Raw genomic sequence first — 23146 nt, 5'->3', positions numbered from 1 at the left:
TAGTGCATTAAGCAGGGGTAGATCTGCTGGGTGTGTACGGGGTTTGAAGACAATCACTAGGGCTGGCTGCTTCTGTTAACAGAGTTAGAAAGTACTGGGTTGGGTCATCTACTTCTGAAGGGCAGTATTTTAGAATGGACCATATAGTCAGCCTAGTGCTTCTTATTGCTCAAAAGGTCATACTTTGTGATTCTTAACATTTTATACATATATCAGTACTTAATTTTACTTGCAAGAAATTGTCACTCAATTTGTCACACATTAGGCAGTACTCATAAGTACACTGAAACTATGGAAATGTCACACATAAGCAATTTAAAAACTTGTCAGCTATGCTCCAGTCTCCCATTGGTAGTCCAATCATGATCATCTCGCTGCGCAGGAGGGCGCTTAAAGCCTTAGTAGTTCCCCCGGCATTGTCGCTCCCTCCACCCACATGACCCCAGTCACCGCACTGACAGGTTTGACTGTACAGCCATCCCTAGTTTGTACAGTACAGTCACACACAGTGTCACTGTGAAGCTCAGCTCTGTGTGCCTGCTGTTGGGTGCAGACTCTGTCCGTTATAAATTAAAATAATTAAAGCAGCTGCTGCAGTGCAGTGCAACCCGACTCACTGCTAATGGTCCACAAACATTTGGGAATATATTGAACTGGTAATTTTTTTGTTGCTCAATTAATCAGTCTCATCCAGGGCTTGAGTCGTGGTACCACACGGGTTCGACGGCGTCCCCCCACTTATTTTACCAGGAGCTCGATAACTATTAACTGCAACTGAATGCAAGCCACCTTTTGTGACATCACTTCCTGTTGTGACATCTGCGTCCCCCCACTTCTCTTTTTTAGGACTTGTGCCCTGGTCTCATCCTGTCCAGCTCAGAGTAACCAAATCACATACCCTCTTATCTGTTTCTCTCTGTGAAGCGCTTAATAAATATAAACATTTATCTGGAAACGGCACCGGCAGAAACAGTGCCCTCATGTGTAATCTGATAGCGGAACCTTGATGTTGTTATTTACTGGCAAAACGCATGCCCCACTGGGTCCTGCAGTATCTCATGGCCCGACAGAGCAGGCACTAAGGTGCCCTTCCATTTCTGGTCATTTGCAGCAGTTTTAAGCTCTTCTTAAGAGTTTCTCATTGCTGAATGGGCCCCCAGGGGGACTGGGCAAGAGCCGATGTCCCCCTGGGGTATTTCGCGCGAGGGACGACCTCACGCGACCTGATTGGGAGGCGGGTGGGTGGGAGGGGCTGGGTCCAGGCGCGGGGAGGGAGAGGGAGGGTTGACGTCACTCTGAGCGAGTGAAGGAGCGGTGGTGTCGTGTTTGACAGGAGCAGCTGTGAGGTATTCCTGTCAGCGCTGCAAACTGTTTTTGTGAGTTGTGTTTCGACATCATCTCGTCATCGGACGAATTATGGCTGCTGACGGAATTGCCAGAGAGGCAATTCGAGCGCTGGTGGCGGTGGGACGTAGCGATTTGTTACGCCCTGGAGCTGTGGTGGAAACTTCGGTCACAGTGAAGCGTCCTCGTCGCCTGGCAGCGGAAGGAGTCGTGCGCGCTGTTGCCGCCTGCAGGTCTGTGGCAGGTAATTTCTCTGAGGCTGCGTGTGGTGAAAAGGTGCCAGCTGTGCGTGCTAGGAGAGCGCGTTCGGTCAGCAGAGGAAGCCGAGGGAAGAAGCCCCCACCCCTGCGCTCAGCGTCGGCTCCATCTGTTGTGAAAGGAGGTCGAGTGGTTTTTCCCCCACAAGCCAAGAAACGGGTTGGACGGCGTGGAGGCAGAGTCAGCGGTGCTTTTGACACGCGTGTGTCTCATGTTCAGTTGACTGAAAGGGCTGCTGGAAGCGGTTTCGATGAAGGTCTGGACATCGCGCCACAGGTGCCAGAAGTGTCAGTGGTGCATTCAGACAAGGCAGTGTCAAGGGATATGCTTCAAAGTTCAGAAGGTGTATCAACGGTCAGCAATAGAATCGAAATAGCGCCTCAAGTTTGCTTTGAAGGTCAGAGGAATAATTTGGTTGATTATTCAAGTGATAGCGAGGAGGATGAATATGGACACTTAGGAGCAGAGGAAGGTGAAGATTGCATGGGCGGCGAGCAAGAGTCGGCTGACCTAATGCAGCAGAATGAGTTCATGGACTGTCAAGACATTGTAGTGCCTCAGCCTAGAGGTCCCCCGAAGCAATTTATTGACGCGGACGTGGTGGAAGAAGACTCTTATTCGCGCGTATCATACAGGAGTGCCAAGTGGTGGGGGGTGCTGCTTGGAATCAGCGAGTTGGGGATTATCGGAGCGGGAGGGGGGGGGAACGGGGTGGCAGAGGGCTTGAGGGGCAAGTCATGGAAGGTTGTGCATTGTTTCCGGAATCTAGGCCTCCGCCAAGGCATCCACAGGCGGATTTTGACTCGGGGGCTGGGCCACAGCAGGGTCAATGGGTTTGGGTCGAGCACGCTGAGTTGCCAATGAAACAAGGGTCTGATACCTCCGCTCACCAGGTAACAGGTAGGTATGGAGCGGTTCCTCGCTGGAGCGGCAGGAACTTTCCGGAGGCTTCAGGTTTTGCTCCGGATGTGCAAAGTTCTTTTTCTCAAACGGCGAAGCAAAGTGCGGCTTTTGGGGCGGGGGTAGTTTCGAGAAGCGGATCTGGTGCGGATTTTAGGCCTGCGACTAGGCGCTTTACACGGAGGCCTGAGTCTGAGGTATTTTATCAGGATATCAATGTGGCATCTGGCACTAGGCCAGGTACAAGTTTTGAAATTGCTGAATTTGGAAATGTAAATGAGGATGATGATGAAGATTTTGATAAAGAAAATGACATATATATACAAGAAGTGGGGTGTGTTCTGAAGTGGCGGGTGGTTTGGGTGGACGGGCGGCTGGTGGGAGGGGGGTAGGTCAATTAACCTCTGCCAGTGTATTTCAGAGACCTGGAGCGGTTCTCTCACCGGCACATAGGCATCATGGCGGACATCATCAGCGAGATGATCTTGAAGAATTTCATCAACGAGCTTCGCAGCTACCAGCAGGTAAGACAGACTGGTGGGCTGCGTGGACACGGCCGTTGGCAGGTGGTTCAGGTGTTGCGCCTGTGGAGGGTGGAAATGGGGTATTGGCGAAAGGTCAGGAGTTGGGTGCAAGGGCAGTGGAGAGGCCGCAGTCCACTTCAGGGCTTGGGGGGCAGAAGGACAAAGAGGGAGGAGGGAGCCCTGTGTCATCAGTAGCTAGTTCAGTGCACAGTGAAAATCCGAGAATTAGCAGTACAAAATTGCCATATATGGGGGTGGCTATGCCCTTGGGTATCCATTTGTCCCAGAGAACTAGGCAGAGAATTTGGAGCCACGATTATGTGGATATTTTTCGCCTTCTGCATAGAGATTTACAAGCCAGGAAAGGGTCTAAGGAGGAGGAGTTGGAGTTGTCTCGCCGCCCCAAAGTGCCAAAAACAATTGAGAATTGGACGGCTGCATTCCTTATTTATGCCAGTGTTTATTGTGAGCGTTACCCTGAAAGGGCGGTTTCACTGTTTAAATACATCGATATCATCAGAAGGGCGCATTTACAGGCGGGAGTATATGCTTGGTTGAATTACGACGAGGAGTTTCGGGCGAGGGTGAGTTTATTTAATGATAAACCGTGGGGAGAAGTTGATCAAGAGTTGTGGTTGCAATGGTTGTCAGGGCATTCGGCTTTTAACACGATTCATACGGCCAGTGGTTTACCAATAACTTATCGGCCCTTTTCACAGCGTCCCCCCACAATGGGGGCGGGTGGTTTTGGGAGGGGTCAGTTGCCTACAACGGGAGCTTGTTGGGGTTTCAATAGAGGTTCCTGTGGGCGACAATACTGTAAGTTCAAACATGAATGCGCACAGTGTGGGGGTAGACATGCCATCTTTCAGTGCTTTCCTAACCAGCAATTCGGAGACCATGGGAGGGGGCAGAGGGGGCATGGGGCATTGCCACCTCTTATTCCAAAAGGCTCCTACCCCAATTAAGTTGCAAGCGATGATGCGCTACCTGGAGATTTACACGGACACTGAGGCGGCAGTTAAGTTGATTTGGGGTTTTCGGCTGGGCTTTCGATTTGGCTATCAAGGTCCTAGAGTATTGCGCTGGGCGGATAACCTCAAATCGGCGAAGGAATTGCCTACGGTGGTGCGGAGTAAATTGCAAAAGGAGTTGGACCTCGGTAGAATAGTTGGACCTTTTTCACACTGCCCCTTGCCAAATTTGATGGTGTCACCTCTTGGCGTTATTCCGAAGAAGGCCCAAGGTGAGTTTAGGCTTATTCATCATCTGTCTTGGCCGGAAGGGCAGTCAGTAAATGACTTTATCTCGACGAATGACTCGGCTGTGTCATATTCGTCAGTTGACGATGCTTTACAGATGGTTCGCAAGGCTGGGGCTGGAGCAGATCTAGCAAAATGCGATATTCAGGCAGCTTTTCGGCTTTTACCCATACATCCAGTGGATTTTGAGTTACTGGGTATGTATTTTGAGGAAGCATACCACGTGGACCGTGTGTTACCCATGGGTTGTGCTATTTCCTGCTCACTATTTGAAACATTTAGCAAATTTTTGGAGTGGTGTGTCATTCGGCGATCAGAGCATGCAGCAGTCTGTCACTACTTAGATGATTTTTTGTTTGTGGGAGAGGCTGGTACTGACCAATGTTCTAAGGTTTTGGCCTGTTTTCAGGATATGGCACGCGAATTTGGTGTGCCATTGGCGGAGGACAAGACGGAAGGTCCGACAAAAACATTGGTCTTTTTGGGTATAGAGATTGATACCACAGCAATGGTGGCTCGCTTGCCTTTGGCTAAAGTGCAAGAGATTAGGCTTTTTCTACAAGAAATGATTGGTGCTAGGAAAGTACAACTGCGTCAGGTCCAGAGGCTTCTGGGTTACCTGACTTTTGCATGCAGAGTAGTTAGAGCAGGTAGGACCTTTTGCAGGCGCTTGGGTTTTGCTATGGCGGGGGCCGTATTGCCACATCATCACATACGTTTGACAAACAAAATCAAGGAGGACTTGCTTATATGGTTGAGATTTTTGGAGGAGTTCAATGGAGTGTCTGTCAATTTTGTGGATGAAGACACGGTATGGCAAGTACAAATTTTCTCAGATGCTTCTGGAGCCATGGGTTTTGGGTTGTTCTGGGAAGGAAGGTGGTGTGTGGAGCTGTGGCCGCCACATTGGTTGGAGCAGGGTCGTAGCATCGCCTTTTTAGAATTCTTTCCACTATTGGTTGCGCTGCATGTCTGGGGTGAGGAATTCAAGGACCGCTGTGTTTTGTTTCATATAGATAACATGGCAGTGGTGAGTCTGGTCAATGGGCAGCGGGCAAAGGATGTGAGGGTCCTACAATTGTTGAGGGCGTTTATGTTGCGCATCCTTCAGTTGAATATTGTTTTTAAGGCAAAGCACATTCCTGGGGTGAACAACTCAATTGCGGACGCTTTATCTCGTTGCCAGTGGCAGAGGTTTCGGGAGCTGGCACCCAGAGCAGACAGACACAAGACAGCGATCCCTTCGAGCATATGGGACCTGGGGGACTGAGAATTGCGGAGCTGGTTGAGCAGTCGTTAGCGGACGCAACGAGACGAAGTTACCAGCGGGCGTGGTCTGGCTTTCTAGGCTATGCGTTGCAGCGCGGGATGGACGGTACAGCGGTGCAAAATGAACAGTTTGTGTTGGAGTTTGTGTTATATTTGATGGATAAGGGTTTGTCCCATACGACGATTTCAGGCAAGTTGGCTGGTATTTCATTTTATAGCCAGATGTTGTTGGGACTCGAGGTTCAGATGGGTTTCCTGTTGCGAAAAATGTTGAAAGGCTTTGGCAAAACCACTTGGCATGCTAAACAGTTGAGGGATCCCATTACTTTTGATTTGTTACAAAAACTCTTAGGTGTCTTGCCAGTTTGTTGTTATAATGAATGGGAATTGTTTCGTTTTAGGCTATGTATATATGGTTGTTTTTTGGAGCTTTTCGCATCTCGGAATTGCTGGGGTTGCGAAATCAGGTGGGGATACAGACATCAGATATTCAGGTACTGGGAGGAGGAATTTTACAGATTAAGTTGAGGCAGTCAAAGACAGACCAAAAGGGAAGTGGGATGTTGGTGAGATTGGGAAGGAATGGGGTGGTGGGATGTTGCCCGGTGGGGGAGTGGGAAGCATTTGTTAAGTCTGCATTTTTTCAGGAAGGAACGATATTTTGCCATAAGAAGAAAGACCAGTTGACTAGTTTCCAGTTTTTGGCAGTCCTGAGAAAAACTTTGGTATTGGTGGGGGAAAACCCGAAAAGTTTTGGTACGCATTCTTTTAGAATAGGTGCAGCTACAGAAGCTGCTAGGTTGGGTCGGGGGAAGGAGGATTTGCAGCAATTAGGGAGATGGAAATCTAATTGTTGCTACAGATATGTCAGATTGTAATGTCAAAGGTTACAGTGTATAGTATTAATGTTAGTTTTTGTATCACAGGTCGAGTTGCGGATTTCCCTCGCAAAAAGAGGACTTGGATTGTTGGTCATTCCATAGTTGAATGGGCAGCAATTTTTGCTGAGCAGCAGATATACGGACGAGGTCTTGGGTTGTATAGCAATGACCATGAGGTGGTATGGAAAGGTGTGGGGGGAATGAAATGGAAGGAGTTATTTCCTTCGCTATCCAAGCTGGCTGCGGCTTGGGGTATTCCAGATTTGTTAATACTGCACTTGGGCGAAAACGATCTGGTGGACTTGTCTGGATTGACGCTCATTAAACAAATGAAACTGGATTTAGCGGTAATCAAAGACAAGTGGGTGGGTATTCGGGTAGTTTGGACAGAATTTTTGTAAAGAAGTCAATGGAGAGGTGTCAGGGTACATGCGGCTGTTGAACGAGCTCGCCGCAAAGTGAACAGAGCTTTAAAAACTTTCTGCACAGCAATGGGTATCACGGTGCTGGCTCACGAGCATTTTAACAGTGAAATGCTGCATTTGTTGAGAAGTGATGGTGTACACCTTTCACAGATGGGCCAATCATATTATCTCATGGAACTGCGGGATGCATTGTCTAACTTGTGGTGTGTGGATTTATGGTGCTCACAGAAAGACATATAAAAAAAAATTAAAAAATGAGAAGAGAGCTTCAGTCGCATGAGGTCCAATGGCAGATTGAGTGGGTCATTTGGGTTGGGATGAAGTTTGGGTGGGGCAGGAAAACTCTGAAGGTTTTCCTGGGTGGCGTGTTTTAAGGGATAGGATAATCTAGAGTGGATTCATCCTTTCTCTAGGGGGAGGGGTTGGGAGGGTAGGTGGGAAAGAAAAGGAAAGATGGCAATTATACTGATGGTTAGGGAAAACTAGTTATGGATTGTTGCAAAGAATAAACCATTGGAAAGGAAATGTATACAATGGAAAAGGTTTTGGGGAAAATAATGCAAGGTATTGTTGGGAAAAAAGTTAATGTTGCGGGGTCTGTCTTTGGCTGTCCTTGTAATAAAGGTGACCTTTTATGCTAATATCAGAGTTGTGTGAGAGTCCTTATTTGCGCGAATGAGTGTAATTTCTGATATGTATGTTTCCCTCGTCTTCATTGCTTAATTTTGCTGGAGAAAAAGTGTCACTCATAGTCATTGAAGGTCACTAATAATTACACGGAAATTATGAAAATGTCACACATAAGCAATCTGAAACCTTGGCAGCTATGCATAGTACTTCCTTCTGTGGTTGGATCATTGCTTTAAACGGGCAGGTTCTATCCGGGACTGAGTACTGCCCTTTTTAATTTTAAAAGTAGAATATCTGCAATTGACAGCACTGTTGCAAAACATTTATTGGCATTTAATGGGAATACCGGCACTATTCAGTAGTAAACAGGTACTCTAAAGAGTGACCGCCTGTACTTATATATTTCCATTTAAAGCACTAATTAGGATACACTACGGTCGTGAGACCTTAGGGAATGCGTACTGGTATAATGTAACTAGTGCTCATGTAAAGCACCTTCGGGTCGAGACTGAGCTATATAAAAACAACAACAACGTCAACAACGATTTGAGAAAGTTTTCTTTCATATGCAAAGTGAAGCTGTTACCCAGTTTCTTGAGAAGGGCGGAGACGTCCATGTGAGCGGCGATCACTTACACCTGCTGCCCGTCTGCTTGTACTGAAATATAAACAGAAAGGACGTCATGCACCAGCATCTTCCACTGCATTACAAACTAGAAAAGCAATGAAAAAACCACACCATTGTTTCTAATACGAATACAAAAAACATCCACCTAAGACCTGCACCTTTTCCCTAATTACCTCTTCCTTTTTTTCTCAATTATATTCACACTCACCTTTTCTAAAAAAAAAAGTCCACAGGTACAGACAGAGCAAGTTCACTTACCGGCAACCACGTCCATTCCCACAACCCGCCCCCTTCGCTTCTCAAACCCGCCACTGAGTCCGCGTCTAAGAAACGGACTCAATCGCGTTCTATTTGGCACCCCTGGGGCACTATACAAATGAATATCAAAGGGGCACTGCTGTTTCGCCCCCGGGGTACCTTTGAAAGATATAATATGGACGCTAATTTCCTTAACGTCCACCTCTTTCTTAAGGCACGCCCTCACCCCAAGTTCTCAATAAAGCTTCTTTGATAGTTGCGTGATCTTGACCTGTATTGAATCGCTTTACAACATGAGTTCCAAAATACGTTACGCAAGGACACATTCATTTTGGGCTAGGCATGGGGAGACAGTGATTTGCCCATAATCACTGGACTCTCGTTGAGTTGACGCCGAGACTCGAACCTAGTTTCCCCAGTGTCGAAGTAGGTAGCTTTGTCCAGAGCCTGCGTTATTTTAGGCAGGTCTTTGTGAGTGACAACATACTCGCTGTAAGAAACGGCTAGAAAAACAATTCAGCACCTTGAACGTGCTCATTTCTGGCTCGTGGCTCCATGCTTAGAATCACTAGTTTTGCAACTATTATTGCCCAATATCTTTTCAGAACCGGAGGCTCTGATTACGCTGGATTTTCTTTTCTGTTTGCTCAACAGCCAACTAAAAACACGAACAGCAATACCTAGTAGGAATGTGTAACAAACAAAACACGTGATGCAAAATGTCCACACAGCACAATTTCAGGCCTGCCAAGTATCACGCATCAGGTGTGACACACACGCATTGAAATGCATTGTCACGCATTCATGCCACTCTGAAAGTCTGGCTTGGCAGGGTGCCAGCTCGCGCTGTGCCGGCTCTGCTGTTCCCTGCAGACGTTTGCCAGCTGCAGTTGGGATCAGTAAATTAACAGTTAAATGTCTACTCTCAGCTCTGAATTGGCTGAGAGTGCTACAAAGTAACAAATCTGCCCGGGAGTCAGCCTCCAGTGCTTTGCTGTATATTTCCTGCGTCAGCCGCGTCGCCGCGCGGCTTTCAGAAAGCACTGAGACTGACCGAACTGCTCAAATTATCAAGAGGGGCCCGCCTGCCCTCATGGTGCTACTACTGGCTGTGGCACACCATGGGGGCTCGGGATTAAATCTGGATGTGAACATAATTAGTGTGTCGTCGTCAAGTGAGGTAGGTCAGCAAGCAGCTGCGCCGCAGGGGACTCAATAGGAGTCAACTTCTTGCTGTGCTGCTGACTGTCTCAGTCTGCACATAGAATAAGACCTCCCCGGCGTTGCCGTACTGGAGGGGAGGCCAGATCAAGAAGACCAGTGTCAGTGTCAGTGACTGATTCATTTCTGTCACGGTTTTCAGACTGACACCAGCGTGCGTGCACTCTGCTTCATGCAGGCTTGGGGGCGGGGCTGCTGTGTGTAACAGAAATTCACGCGCTCCACATAATGAATGTAAACGACATCACGGCACCACTAGTGAGCGGGCAGCTACTGTTCAAAATAGCCACTGTTCAAAAATAGTGACAGACACCAATCCTTATTACTACACCTCTGGTAATATTGATTGTGCCTGCTATAGTGCCCTCGTTTGATTTGAAAAGGCGCAGCACTTCCAGGTAGCGGAATTAGTCAGTGCAGCATATTGCTTTCAATATAGAAATGACATGTTATCAGGGGCAAGCAAGGGCGGCGGATTGAGGATTCAAACACTTCCAGTACTTTCTCCTTGCGGGAGGGTCGGTGCCCGGACATGCATTGAGGAGTGACGCTACAAGCTCGTCTCTAACTGCTCTCTGCAGAGACACCTATCTTTGAAATGCATCAAATACCCGATCTGTATTTTTTGTGGCATAGAAGGATTTCGTTATTATACAAAGACGCTCTTTAAACTAACTTTCTGCTACTGTTCGCCGGGTGGCGTCAGGTGTCCCACATCGACACATTGTTGCGGAGGAGCCGTGTCCGGTTGGCGCACATTCTGTGGCAGGATGTTGAATTTCCTGCCTGCCAGCCGGGCCCCAATGTACCCAAGAAATCTCCTGCTGCATGGGCCCAGAGTTAAAGGAGGAAGCCGGTCTTCACTTCCTCCTGACCTTGCAATACATGTTCTGTTGCTGTGCCCAGCCCAGCAGAGCCCAACTTGTGCCCCAGACTCAGCACGCCAGCATGAGTCTCATAGTGAGAGCAGGTGACAGTGCACAGACTGAGGCAGATCCACATGGCTTGCTCTTTAACTCTCTGAAGAGGAGACAGGCTAGAGATCTACGCGGTGCCAGGCCACCAGCACCTCTCCTTGGATCATTTTGACAGCTGTCAAGAGATTCAGGTAAGTCGGATATTAATTAATTGAATCTTCTACTGATGACATTTGGTATGTTTGTTACAAGAAAGGGGAGAGGGCATAGCGCCTTGGAAATGGGCACACTAAGGTTGCCTGTCTGTGAGGTAAATGCAGGGCCATCTAAGGTGGAAGTTTTGTCTAAACTAGCAGCTTTTATGATTTATTAGAGCAAAGTTTAACATCCTTGCTTGACAGTTTGGCACAATGAAGCAGCAGCCTTTATTTTCACAGCGCAGTGAGACTTGTTATGTCAGAGATAAGTCAGATGATATTTAATGTTCTGCTGCAGAGAGGTCAGAGTTTTATCTAGTGGCACTTTCAGTTTTCACTCTAACCATTAAGTAGCCCAGAGGGTTAATATGCTTACTGCAAAGAAAGTCTACCAGCATTTTGTATTTTATTGAACTGTATTTTATGTGGATAGCTCAGTGGGTTGCAGCTTTTGTCAGAGAGATCCCTTTGTTACATGTGGTTCAGCCGCACCTGAAGCTGAGGTTGTGGTGGAGGGTGCAGATTTTTTTAGAAAATAAAAAATAGCTTTAAAAGCACCTGCTGCACAGTTCGAATTTCGTGTTGCTCAAATCCGTGTGTTTCTGATATTTGTCTATTTCCATGGACTTCATTGCATGATTTTGGTCGTAAGAAAGTGCCACACATTTAGTCATTGAATGACTCTTAAATCCACTGAATGTATGAAACCGACACACATAAGCAATCTGAAACATTAGCAGCTATACTCAAATGGGTGTAATTTCTGCTGTCTATATGATTCCCTCATCTTCATTGCTTGATTTTGCACATGAGAAAGTGTCACTCATAGTCTTTGAAATGTCACTCATAATTACACTGAAATTCGGAAAATGTCACACATAGCAATCTGAAACCTTGGCAGCTATGGCACATATAAAAGGCTCCTGACGTAGTTTATTCCTCTTTCTTTGCTGCTCACAGCAGCTGATAACCCCCATTATCTTTATGTATCGTATTTAATCTGTTAATGTGTATTTTCTTATTTTTATTGACATAGCTAACTTTTGCCCATTATGCTTGCAGGGCTTCTCCCTTTTGGCTTAACGCCAGCTCACTCATATCACACCACAGTCTAGTTCAGGTCGTAATGTCGACCTAGGGGTGTTCACCTCGGCACCCTCGGGCTGGTATTACGTTTTGGTATGTCCCATAGTTCCATTATTTATTTATTTTATTTTTTCAGCTTATAGAGCGCGACAGCTACCCAAAAAGGGTTTCCCAGCGCTAACAGAGACAAGAGCCATGTAATACTGCACAGCCAGAGGTTACTGATTAAACAGCCAGGTTTTTATGGCTTTCCGGAAGCGACCGTAGCTGCTTTCTGAGCGGATGTCTAAGGGAAGAGAGTTCCAGAGTCTGGGACCCATAAAGGAAAAGAACTTACCGCCAGTCCTTGCAAGTCTGACCTTTGGCACACAGAAAAGCCCTTGAGAGGATGAATGGAGGGTACGAGCAGGGGAATACATGTTTGCTAGCGATTGCAGATATCTGGGAGCCGTGCCCGATTTGATTTTATACATATAGCTCAGGGCCTTAAACTTCACACGGCTCTCTATTCTGAGCCAGTGAAGCTCTCTAAGGCGACCTGAGATATGTTCATTTCGTTTGCAGCCACAAAGCAATCGTGCTGCAGCGTTCTGGACCAGTTGGAGGCGCCTGGTGACAGCCTTGGTAGCCCCCAGATAGAGCACGTTGCCGTAATCCAGCCGGGAGGTCACCAAGGCATTAACCACCGACCTCTGTGAATTCGCAGGTAGCATCCACAAAATCTTCTTTAACCAACGCAAGATAGTGAAGCATGTGGCCGCCACCTTCTTCACTTGGGCACACATTGATAGTTCTCTATCTATAGCCACTCCCAAGTTCCGGACGTGCTCAGATGCAGATGGAATTATCGGCGCAGGATGATCCCCACCGGCACCAAAGTAGAAAAGGCATGCATAAATAAATACACAACACAACTTTTTTGTTTGGAGAAAATATGGCTGCAGGTTTATTACATACAACAGTATGCAAATAATGGTGGCTTATCTTACGGGCGATCCAAGGGCAGGTAGCCGTACTAACCTATGCTACCCTGCCCCCCTGATGAGCCAAGCACTGTGGAAACCCAAACAGCGCTACCCTTATAGGGGTGATCCCCTTACTGGATCACGTGACACATTGGTCCCTTATTACTCACGCCCCTTTCAGGGCGGAGCGTAGCAAGGCAAGCCCCCGGTTGTTCAGGCCCACAACCGCCCGATGGACTAACGGGGCGCCGACGTCATTGTTCCAGGACCCTCCCCTGAGGCTCCTGGGATTTGGCTCTGGCACCCTTATTGTGCTCTTGCAGAGGTATCCTTCTGTACTCAGACTGCTTCCAGATCGCCCTGTAACACCGCCACAGCTCTGGAGGCAGTCCCTGTCGCCTACTGAGCCTCCCACCAACCAAACAGCACTTTCTTCACTTGCAACCGGCTCCTTCCAGTTTCTCTTGCATGTCCAAGAGGATCAGGTCCCTTCCAACCTGTGACAAGTGAAGCTCATCAGCCACAAAATCGCCTCACCTTCATTTGGATCAGCTCATGTCTGATGAACCCAAAACCTCTTTGGTCTGAATTTGCGCATAGCACTATACACCCTTAGCGGGAAACGAAAGAGTAACTATACTAAAGAGAATATTTAATGAAAGAGGGGTACGAACTTGTAGACAGGCATTGATCCTATGTCTTTCTTCAGATGATACAATTATGAATTCTGCTTTCGTAAAATTTGTAACTAAAGTCTGGAAACAATTAGAGGTCCAAGAAACAGCGAACTAAAAACCCCTATATTCTTTCTTTTTTTAATTCTTATTCATTTACTTTATTTACATTTTACTGTAATGAATTTTATCAAAAATATTCACTCAAAAGATGTACAGAATTTTAAGGAATTGCTGCTAATCAAATTGTATATAACGGTTTACTGTATGAATTTGTTTTATTGTAAGATTTTAACTAATCAAACAATAAAGGATGTTTTTATGCTTAGCGGGAATGCTCCACTGCTTCATTAGACTTCGCCCCGTGCCAAGATAGGCGTAGCCCATGCCTGCTGAAGCCAAAGCCCCTTGCTCAGCAAACTTGCGCATGGAGCTGGTTATCCTTCTCTTGGAATGTACCAGTGCCTCACATGCCTGCCAGACTGTGATGGCTTCCCAGGAGGGAGCTCTCTCTTAAACATCGCTATGTCACCCTGCACGCTGATGTGGCTCACCCCTCCTGTAACCTGTAGTTCCAGCCCTACTAGCATTTTGAGCTCCCTATTGCTTGTTTTCCAAATGTATGGGACAGCAGCACACTTGCTAAGAAGACCGCTTCCACAACCAGCCTATATACTCTGGCTATGCGGACGAGGCATGTCATGCATCCCTGAAGCAGGTAACATGCCCCGGGAGCAGAGTGCACCTACTTTGTTGGGGTTGATCAGACATGTGCACAAACCTTTGCGGTTAATAAACCAATGGCAAACAACACTGTTCGCATAGCACACACTATCGCAGTCACAGCCACCCTATGTAGTGACAACTTACGCCAACTACCAGGCTTGCTTAACTAAAGCTTGATCACAGAAACCCACATACTAGCTACCCAGCAGTGACCCTTGATGCTCTATAGGTCTTGCCCCCCACTCCATACAGATATCTGCAATGTACCCTTCTGCCCCTGTATGGGCGGAAAAATACCTGAAACATTGCAAATCCCACTGCACTCACTTTCCCAGGCAGTCCAGGGGGGGGAGGGGGGCTTAGCATTGGTTCTGCTACATGGCTTGGCCTCCTAGCCCGCAAGTACCCTTGTCTGACAGCAGACTATCTGCTGTGTCACCCGTGCAATGCCGTATCCAGGCACAAGACGTCCCGTTAAACACCGCTGCCAACAGACTTCCTTCAGTGAGGCTGGAGTGAACAGTTGTATGTTGTGCATCTGACCCTAAGATTTTTTAGTTTGCTTTGGCAGGGATCAAATTGTTGCACCTGTCACACTCGAAATAGTGCAATGTGCATTTCTTATGCATTCTACACTTCAGAGTGGGACTACATACCCCACGGGACAATGGAGTCATGTGTATATTACCAACAATACTATTAGAAGCTAAGGTTCCCAGTGTCAATTGGTGACTATCCCGCCATGTAATATGGGACTTAAGCAAGGGAGCCTTCGTGTACTTGCCATTATCCCTCCTATTGTATGGTAATTTTGCCTTTATAGTTTAATCTGAGGTATTCACCCACAGACTTCCTGGGCTGCGTCCTGCTGGCCACGAGAGCAGCTGCTGGCGTAATGAGGGAAACTCCTGTTGCAGCTTGCAACAAAACAACACCTGCTTGGACATGCTAAATTGTACGCAATGGCGTCCCTAACATATCTCTTCCCCTCGAAAAGATACCACAAACCGTACTGTTCATTAGAACCTTAAGCAGTTCACCATTTTTTTTTGGGTCATACCTCTAACTGTGTATCTGGTTGGTGATGCGGATCCTCCTACCCAGCATAGGCTGACATCCTCCTGTGCAATAGTAATACTGCTAAGTGGGCAATCGATTCCACATCCCTACTTCCCTGCCAAGCTGTTGCCTGCTCAGTTATAATCTGTGGTGACTGCACCCAGACCCCCCAGGCAGCTTCGCTGCTGGCAATGTGACCAGTTGCTGAAATTGAGGGAATCTCACGCTTTCTTCTTGCAACTAAAGCGATTATTAAAATTAATATGATACAGTATCTGCAAGAACTATGCCCAGGCGACTGACACTGTACCTGTACATGGAATTTTAATTCCCCTAACAACTGCACTGAGGGAAAGCCACCCTCACTGTTACTGGTGTCTGACAAATCGGCCCTTGGAGGCCGTAGCAATGCTGCCCGCTCAGCAAGTACGCCCTCTGTACAGTTGTAATTTTAGCAACTTGTGACGCCGATCTGCAGGTGCCAAATACCGGGCTGTGTGTATGCGGCCCAGGAACCTAAGCTATAGGTTTGGAGTGGAAAAGTTATTAACACTGCCTGGCAATGAGTGTAATAACTTTGACAAACCTCTCCTGACTGGCATCTATGTCATTCTTAAACATATTTACTGGTTTTGCCACATGGCACCCTTCAGGTTGGTGATATGGAACCTCCTACCCAGGATAAACTGACAGTTTTGTGTTTCCGTCACACCACCTGTGTATCTTGAATCACCCTCCTGTGTCACCTAACCTTGGTTCTAGAATGCACTAATCTGCGCCGTTGAGCAGACAATTTCACAGACCTCTGTGATTGCTAGACCCTGGTGAACACCTTACTGGTGTCATATCTGGTTTGAAACAATATATGCATAGGCCCTCTATTGGAGCCAACTCACCCCTACGTGGAGCGACAGCAACCCAGGTGCCTACACAAGTCACCCAACAGACAAGTTGGCCCTGACTATGTTTGTGTTCTGGTGCCAGATTTGGAAAGAGCCTTGCCTTCATCTGCTGCCCCCTGGAAAACCCAATGCCTGTGCTCTGGCCGAAGCGCGGCAAAGCCCTCGTGTAGCATCAAACCCCTGGTCAAATAAGAGTGCCAACTCTAATTAATTAAACCTACACCATGACCACGTGTGGAGACTTGCTCTCCCGAAACTTCTGCTGTTTTAACCCACGGTCACACCTCCTGTTCAGTTCAATGTAGTAATATATGGCACTGACAAACCCAAAGGCCTAATACTGATCTGTGTAAATGCGGCCCAGGGTGACCGTAAACCATCGACTTGGAGTGGATGTATGCTAACATTACCTGGCTGAAGTGCCATCCCTTTTGACTATCACTCCTGATGCAGGGAGCAGAAAGTTATATAGCCCGCCTTTAATTTCTGTCCCAGTTATCTGAGTCAATTATTAAAAGATGCCTGCAAATGCTCTGCTCGGAGCAGCCCACTAGACAATGGCTTCCATTGAAAGACGGTGCCAACAGACCTCCAAGCACTTGAGGCAGTACCCCAGAGTAGGGCTCTATTCTAACAGATGCCACTTGCATCGGATACTGCATCTGGCTGTAAGCTGCTCAGTGCTACTGATGCCTGGGCGCTTCCTGATCCACAGCCCGCTCACCCTAATACAATCGCTCGTGGCTGGGACTCAACCGTGCGGCGAAAGTCCGAGACATCCTAGCCTGACCTTCGCTCTTCAACCGACTCCCACACAAGGGCCCTCCACAAACCTAGTGCCCTAAAACATTCGCCCTGTGGGGTGGTTGCAAATGGACTGCAAACAAATCCTAGGCATTCTCTACCAATGTTGTAAATGGAGTTTCTGGTAGGCTAGGGAAAGTGCCTGAGCCTGGCTGACCCCACCTCTCTAGTCAGGAGAAGGGAGTACATACTTAAGCTGAACCCAGCCCACCCCCAGGTGGCTAGACAGAGATTTTGACTTAGCCCAGGGGCAGTGTAACTGCAAAGTGCCAACCGCACTCCCACCGTGGCACACTAGAGGGACTCCACACCGGGGTATTTCAATTACCCTGGATTACATAACTCACTAGGTCAATCGGCCCACAGTCCTACTGCTCCAAGTCCAACCTATTTCAACACTCCACAAAATTGCAACTTTATCGCTGTGTTGATGAGTAAGGGCAACCTGTCAAAGTATCCACACGCAACTAAGAATTCAAACCATACCCTGAAAAGTAACCATCACTAGCCCCGGAATGAGCAAACAATCCCAGGCAACTCAGCAGCCTCCCTCAAACTTTTCCTGCTGGTTAATTGCCCAAAACACTGGCAGCTAATAGCTTGTTACCATGTGTGACACCTGTTTGCCCTCCTTGCGAGGGGTGGGCCTTAAGGACTACTTCTCATGCACCATTTTTGTAGCTGTGCCTTTAAAAGACCTTTGTCGCGCTGCAGTCATCTAATGATTCTGGCCCTGCACTAGAGGCTCACTTCGGCGTTGGACAAAACAATTCACCAGGAACCTCCTCAGTCATCGCATCCAGTTATGTAATCAACACGCCTTATTCCAGTTACCGCAAGCAGGACTATGGACTCAAAAAATTCAAATCAGGAGTCACAGCCCTTACGCAGGAAACGGACGGGCTCAACCCAAATCTACTGATGCCCACTGCTTGCTTAGCGTTGACTTTTCCATCAAATAAAAACGCCCTGAAAACTTTGGCTGCAATCCTATAGGTCGCTACTCTTATTATTGAATGAAGGCATTATTCAATCATTTTCCGCCAACATGAGAAACACTGCCCCCCAGTGGCCTTCCCACTTTATGACACCCAGGCAGTACAAATTGGCTTAACGCACCAATTATCAACCCCAAGCTGATATACCGTTTTGCCACACCCAGGGCACCCTGTCCGGATACAGCCAAGACAGACGCACCGCAACGCCAACTGATGGCAGAGTACAACAAAAGTTCTGACCTAGAGCTGGTCATGGCGACACATACCTAGAAAAGCCCAGAATTGCCCAACCCTAGAAACCGCTTTCGCTCGTGCTACATTACAGCTAGACAGTTATACGCCAAACATATCTCGTTCTTTTTCCCCATCAAAATTCAAAGTCCAAAATGTTCAAAATCTATTACACCATAGAAAAGAAATTGTCTCAACTAACAGCATGTCGTGCTGAGTAAAGGTGCGAAAATAACGGCCACACAAGATCATGAACACAAGCTCTTTTATACCCTTTCACTAACTTTCTAAACCCAAAATTGAAACTTTTAGGGGCTACACTCATTTCTCATTGGTCAATTGGAGGGGTGGCGATGATCACCTCATGTCCTCCTTGCTCAAACCAGTTTGCAAAAGTGCAAATTCATACCAGGAGTTCTCATTACTTCATCCAATGTTCACATTTGTACTTGTTCAACAATTTGATACAGTTTTGCGCATCGAGGTTTCAATGCTTATCTGTTCCCAGGCTTTTCAATATTGCTTAACTTGCCACAACTCCCGTTGCAGGCCAGGCTGGCCTTGACATCTCTCACTCCGAGCATAGGCCATACACTCAGAACTGAGCATCCATCCTTTGCGCATGTGCGGGGGCTATCTTTAAACTCAAGTGCACCATCACGTATTTAGCAGCACCCATTTTCAGACTAGGCCGTTCAGGCCGCAATGGGAACTGATATGAAAACAAACACACGAGAAATAAGATATAGTAAATAAGCCCTTCTGTTTACCTCCCACCATTCTAATTACCCGTGTTATATGTTACCGAGCGAAGCAACATATAAAGCATTTTACTTACCAACTGCAGTCTTTTGTCACGATACAATTTCTACTACATACACAAATACATGCATTTACTCGTTTATATCTACGTTATCACAGTTCTATATTAGTTTGACTCATGTTTCATTAATAAATTCGTTTTTGAAAACAGCAGTTAGTTTTCCCCATGTAATGTCTAAATATAATGTGCATTTTTGTTCATTAGTTTACATGATTCACACAATCAATATTATTAAAGTTATGAGGGGTTAATTTTGGAGGGGGTACAAAACATGTTTGTTTACTCCCCTGCTCCATCAACTACCCCCTTTGGTGATTTAACATCACCACAAAACCATCCCTACTAATTTTTTCAAAAACTTGTTTCTAGTTCTTATCCTTTCTTGTTTAGTTCAAACCTAAGTATCTTTCATACTCTGTCTTTTAGAATTGTTGTACACCTTCTCTTTAAATTCTTCAAATTTGATTTCTCCCATTTCTCGCTCTCTCTGCTTATTTTTCTCAATCTTTATTTTTGTTTGCTATTCGATTTTTCCCCTTCTAATACATATACACACTAGTCTTAACATCAATGCCATTAAAATTACTATTGTAATTACTATTAGTATGTTCACTGTCAATGAGCTACCTATTTCTGCAAACCATTTCTTACAGTGGAAAAACTCTTACCAAGTTTTTCCAGAACACCATCAACCTCAAGAGGGGCAATTTGTTTATGTAATTCAGTAATATTCTTAATGTATCTTTGAATGTTCTAACTTTTATCCGGGATATAGGTACAACAATGTTGTACTTTCAATACTCCACAGACTCCTCCTTCTTTTGCTAATAGGAAATCAAGAGCAAGTTGATTTTGCATCACCATAGCCCTCATTGCAACCATTTCAGTAAATCCTCCGGCATTATTAGTTGACAAACGATCTACTATCGTCGATAATTTCCGAATTTTATTTGCATTAAATGATATACCCACTGCTGGTATCAGTGCTCCAAAAATGTCAACTATTATTTCTGCAAAACTTTCTCTTCTTCTACGTGTTAGTGGTTTACCTATCTCGTGAGTTCCTTTAGTTCCCCTATCTACATGAAATATTTTTGAAAAGACCAAACCTAGGGGCCGATTAGGATTGCGGACGGAAAGCGTCCTGACCGCCAGTCCCGCGGGAATTGACCATCCGACCGCACCGTGGTGAAACCGGCAGTGCAATTATGATTCCCCTCCAGCAAAACCTGACCGCGGCGGACGGATGTCATTAAAGTCCGCGGACGGAAGCATAGAAAACCCGTCCGCGGCGGAGGGATGACAACAAAGACCGCCGACCGCGGACAGAACCATTGAAAACAAACGACCGCCACGGACGGAGTGGCCGCGGTAACAGGCCCAACCGCCGACAGTGCAGCGGTGTGACCGGCCGCACGATTAGGATAACACCGCTAGGGCAACATTAAGCATCCCCTTCCACGACAGTGGCGGAAAATAACATCGACAAATGTAAGTAACAGCGGAGGGCCAAAGCTAATCCCCGGCGGCGGTCTGACCGCCAAAAAAATGGCGGCTGCAAGGCACTATGCAATCCAGCAAATCAGAACACACCCCTCCCCCAATAACCCACATCAAAAACACACCCCCATGGTGGAACACCTGACTGGCAAGGCAAGGGTCAACACCCATAACATACCTGACTGCAAGATCCCATTGGGACACAGACACAAAGATGAAAATAAAAGGAGCCCCTCCCATCCCCACAATCCTTTGCATCACAGCAGAACCGAAAGAAAGAGGGTCACAGCAGAACTGAGAGGAAGAAGCACACAGCAGAGCACAGCACCACATACACAGCAGAGCACAGCACCAGATACACCAATAGCCACACAACAACCTGCACATCAACACACACACCTCACCATCCACCACAACACCATCACAACAAACCACACACCTGCACCCCCAACACCCTGCACAGCACACACCATGGCCCACAAGAAACAGCCCAAATTCACAGAGAGTGAGCTGAAAGTCATGGTGTATGAGATCATACGCATAGAACCCAACCTGTTTGGAAACCTTGTACAACAGACCACACTCGCCAATAAAACCAGAATGTGGGAAAGGATAGTCACCAGAGTGAACGCATCAGGGACCGCACCACGCAACAAAAGAGACATCCAGAGGCGGTGGCACGACCTCAAGGCAAAGGTGAAGTCAATGAGAACCAAGAACCGTGAGCGGGCCGAGCGTACTGGCGCCGGCAGTCCCATCCAGCCAATACCATACACTGAATGGGAGGAGAAGGTGCTTGGAATACTGCACCCGGAGAGCCTGGAACGAATAGCTGAGGGAATGGATGCTGGTAAGTATAACCTAATGACCACAATCACAATGTCAAGTACTGCCGTGCACAACTGCTAAGATACTCCGCCTAGGCCCCACACCATGCATGTTGAGCACACATACATCCAAATGTGTGAATGTCAGGGCCAAAATGCATCCACCATGACCACCCACACACGGAGCAACCACCATTTCCTGGGTCACATGTGGCTAAGCAGCAAGCACTACAACTCCCAACAGGCCCCCTTCACCCACAGCCCAGCAAGATGGAGTCCCTTCACCATGTGCTAGTCTCACCAAAGTAACAGGTAGGTAGCCATTTTCACAGGGAGGGGTGTACCTGGGTGAGGGGCCAGCACTACAACTCCCAACAGGCCCCCTTCACCCACAGCCCAGCAAGATGGAGTCCCTCCACCGTGTGCTAGCCTCACTAAAGTAACAGGTAGGTAGCCATTTTCATAGGGAGGGGTGTACCTGGGTGAGGGGCCAGCACTACAACTTCCAACAGGCCCCCTTCACCCACAGCCCAGCAAGATGGAGTCCCTCCACCATGTGCTAGCCTCACCAAAGTAACAGGTAGGTAGCCATTTTCACAGGGAGGGGTGTACCTGGGTGAGGGGCCAGCACTACAACTCCCAACAGGCCCCCTTCACCCACAGCCCAGCAAGATAGAGTCCTTCCACCATGTGCTAGCCTCACCAAAGTAACAGGTAGGTAGCCTTCTTCACAGGGAGGGGTGTACCTGGGTGAGGGGCCAGCACTACAACTCCCAACAGGACCCCTTCACCCACAGCCCAGCAAGATGGAGTCCCACCACCATGTGCTAGCCTCACCAAAGTAACAGGTAGGTAGCCATCTTCACAGGGAGGGTGTGTACCTGGGTGAGGGGCCAGCACGGTATGACACCTAGCCAAGTGTCATAGGCCACCCGAACCCGTCATGATGCCCAGTACTGTGTACCACAACAATGTGATGAGTTCGTCAATCTTGTGCTGCATGACATGACATCCCAATTGTCACAACAACCAACCTGTGTAGTACACATCAATGACTCTCTATGCTTTGTACAACAGGTAATCGGGAACTGGCAGGAAATATCAGCAACCGGCAACACCAGTCACCCCCTTCAGACCATGGACTCTCTGGAGCTGATGACCTTGACGCCTCGGATGCCGTAGAAGTGGACAGTATACCAGTGTCGCCAGTGCCTTCACGGTCCCAGGACATTGCTGTCACCACCACCTTGACCACAACACCAACAGTGGCCCCTGCCGTCGGGACCTGTACTGCCACTACCACCACCACCACCACTGCAACAAGTCTACCCTGTCCCACGCTCCCAGACCCATTGGACAACGAAACACCCACCACATCCCAGAAGAGCAGGGAGAGTCTCGGGGCTAGGACCCAGGTGAGGCAACAGGTTCCCGACAAGAGGGCAGGTGGAAGGGCAGGTGGCCAGCAACACCCACCCAATTGTGGTGCCGAGGCCCTGGATGCCATCAACAGGGTTGTGGACGTTTATGAGCGTGCACAGGAACAGGCACGCCAAGACATACTGGAGAACTGGCAGCTGCTGAGGTCCATCAACAACAGGCTGGCACAACTGGTGGACATCCTGGGGCAGCAAGCAGCGTCTCGGAGGGAGCAGCCTGCAGCCCATATACCACCTCCCCCTACCCCCAGTGGCCTGCAGATGTCATTACACATCCCCTGAGGCCCCAGAGAGGGATGTGTCCCCCGAGCAAGCTGCCCCCACAGCAGTCCCTCCTCCGTCCAAAATACAGAGGGGACGTCCGAGGAAACAGCCAGCTGAAACCAGTGGCAAAGCAC

General features: G+C 47.7%; 1 protein-coding gene across 2 annotated transcripts in view; it reads right to left on the bottom strand.

The window, feature by feature from the left end:
* RTTN (rotatin) overlaps positions 1-8453 on the bottom strand; it is an 891871-nt gene extending 883418 nt beyond the window's left edge. For both annotated transcript variants that reach the window (XM_078687523.1, XM_078687524.1), the window contains exons 1-2: positions 8380-8453; positions 8080-8151 (exon numbers count right to left, since the gene is read on the bottom strand). In XM_078687523.1, the coding sequence (XP_078543649.1) occupies positions 8080-8110 (31 nt within the window). In that variant the 5' untranslated portion in view covers positions 8111-8151; positions 8380-8453. The remainder of the gene's footprint in view (positions 1-8079; positions 8152-8379) is intronic.
* Between the last annotated feature and the right edge of the window lie 14693 nt (positions 8454-23146).

This window comes from Lissotriton helveticus, chromosome 4_1, assembly GCF_964261635.1.
Source record: "Lissotriton helveticus chromosome 4_1, aLisHel1.1, whole genome shotgun sequence".
NCBI lineage: Eukaryota > Metazoa > Chordata > Amphibia > Caudata > Salamandridae > Lissotriton > Lissotriton helveticus.
Note: the sequence above shows the minus strand (reverse complement) of the source record. Positions and strands in the feature narration are given on the sequence as shown.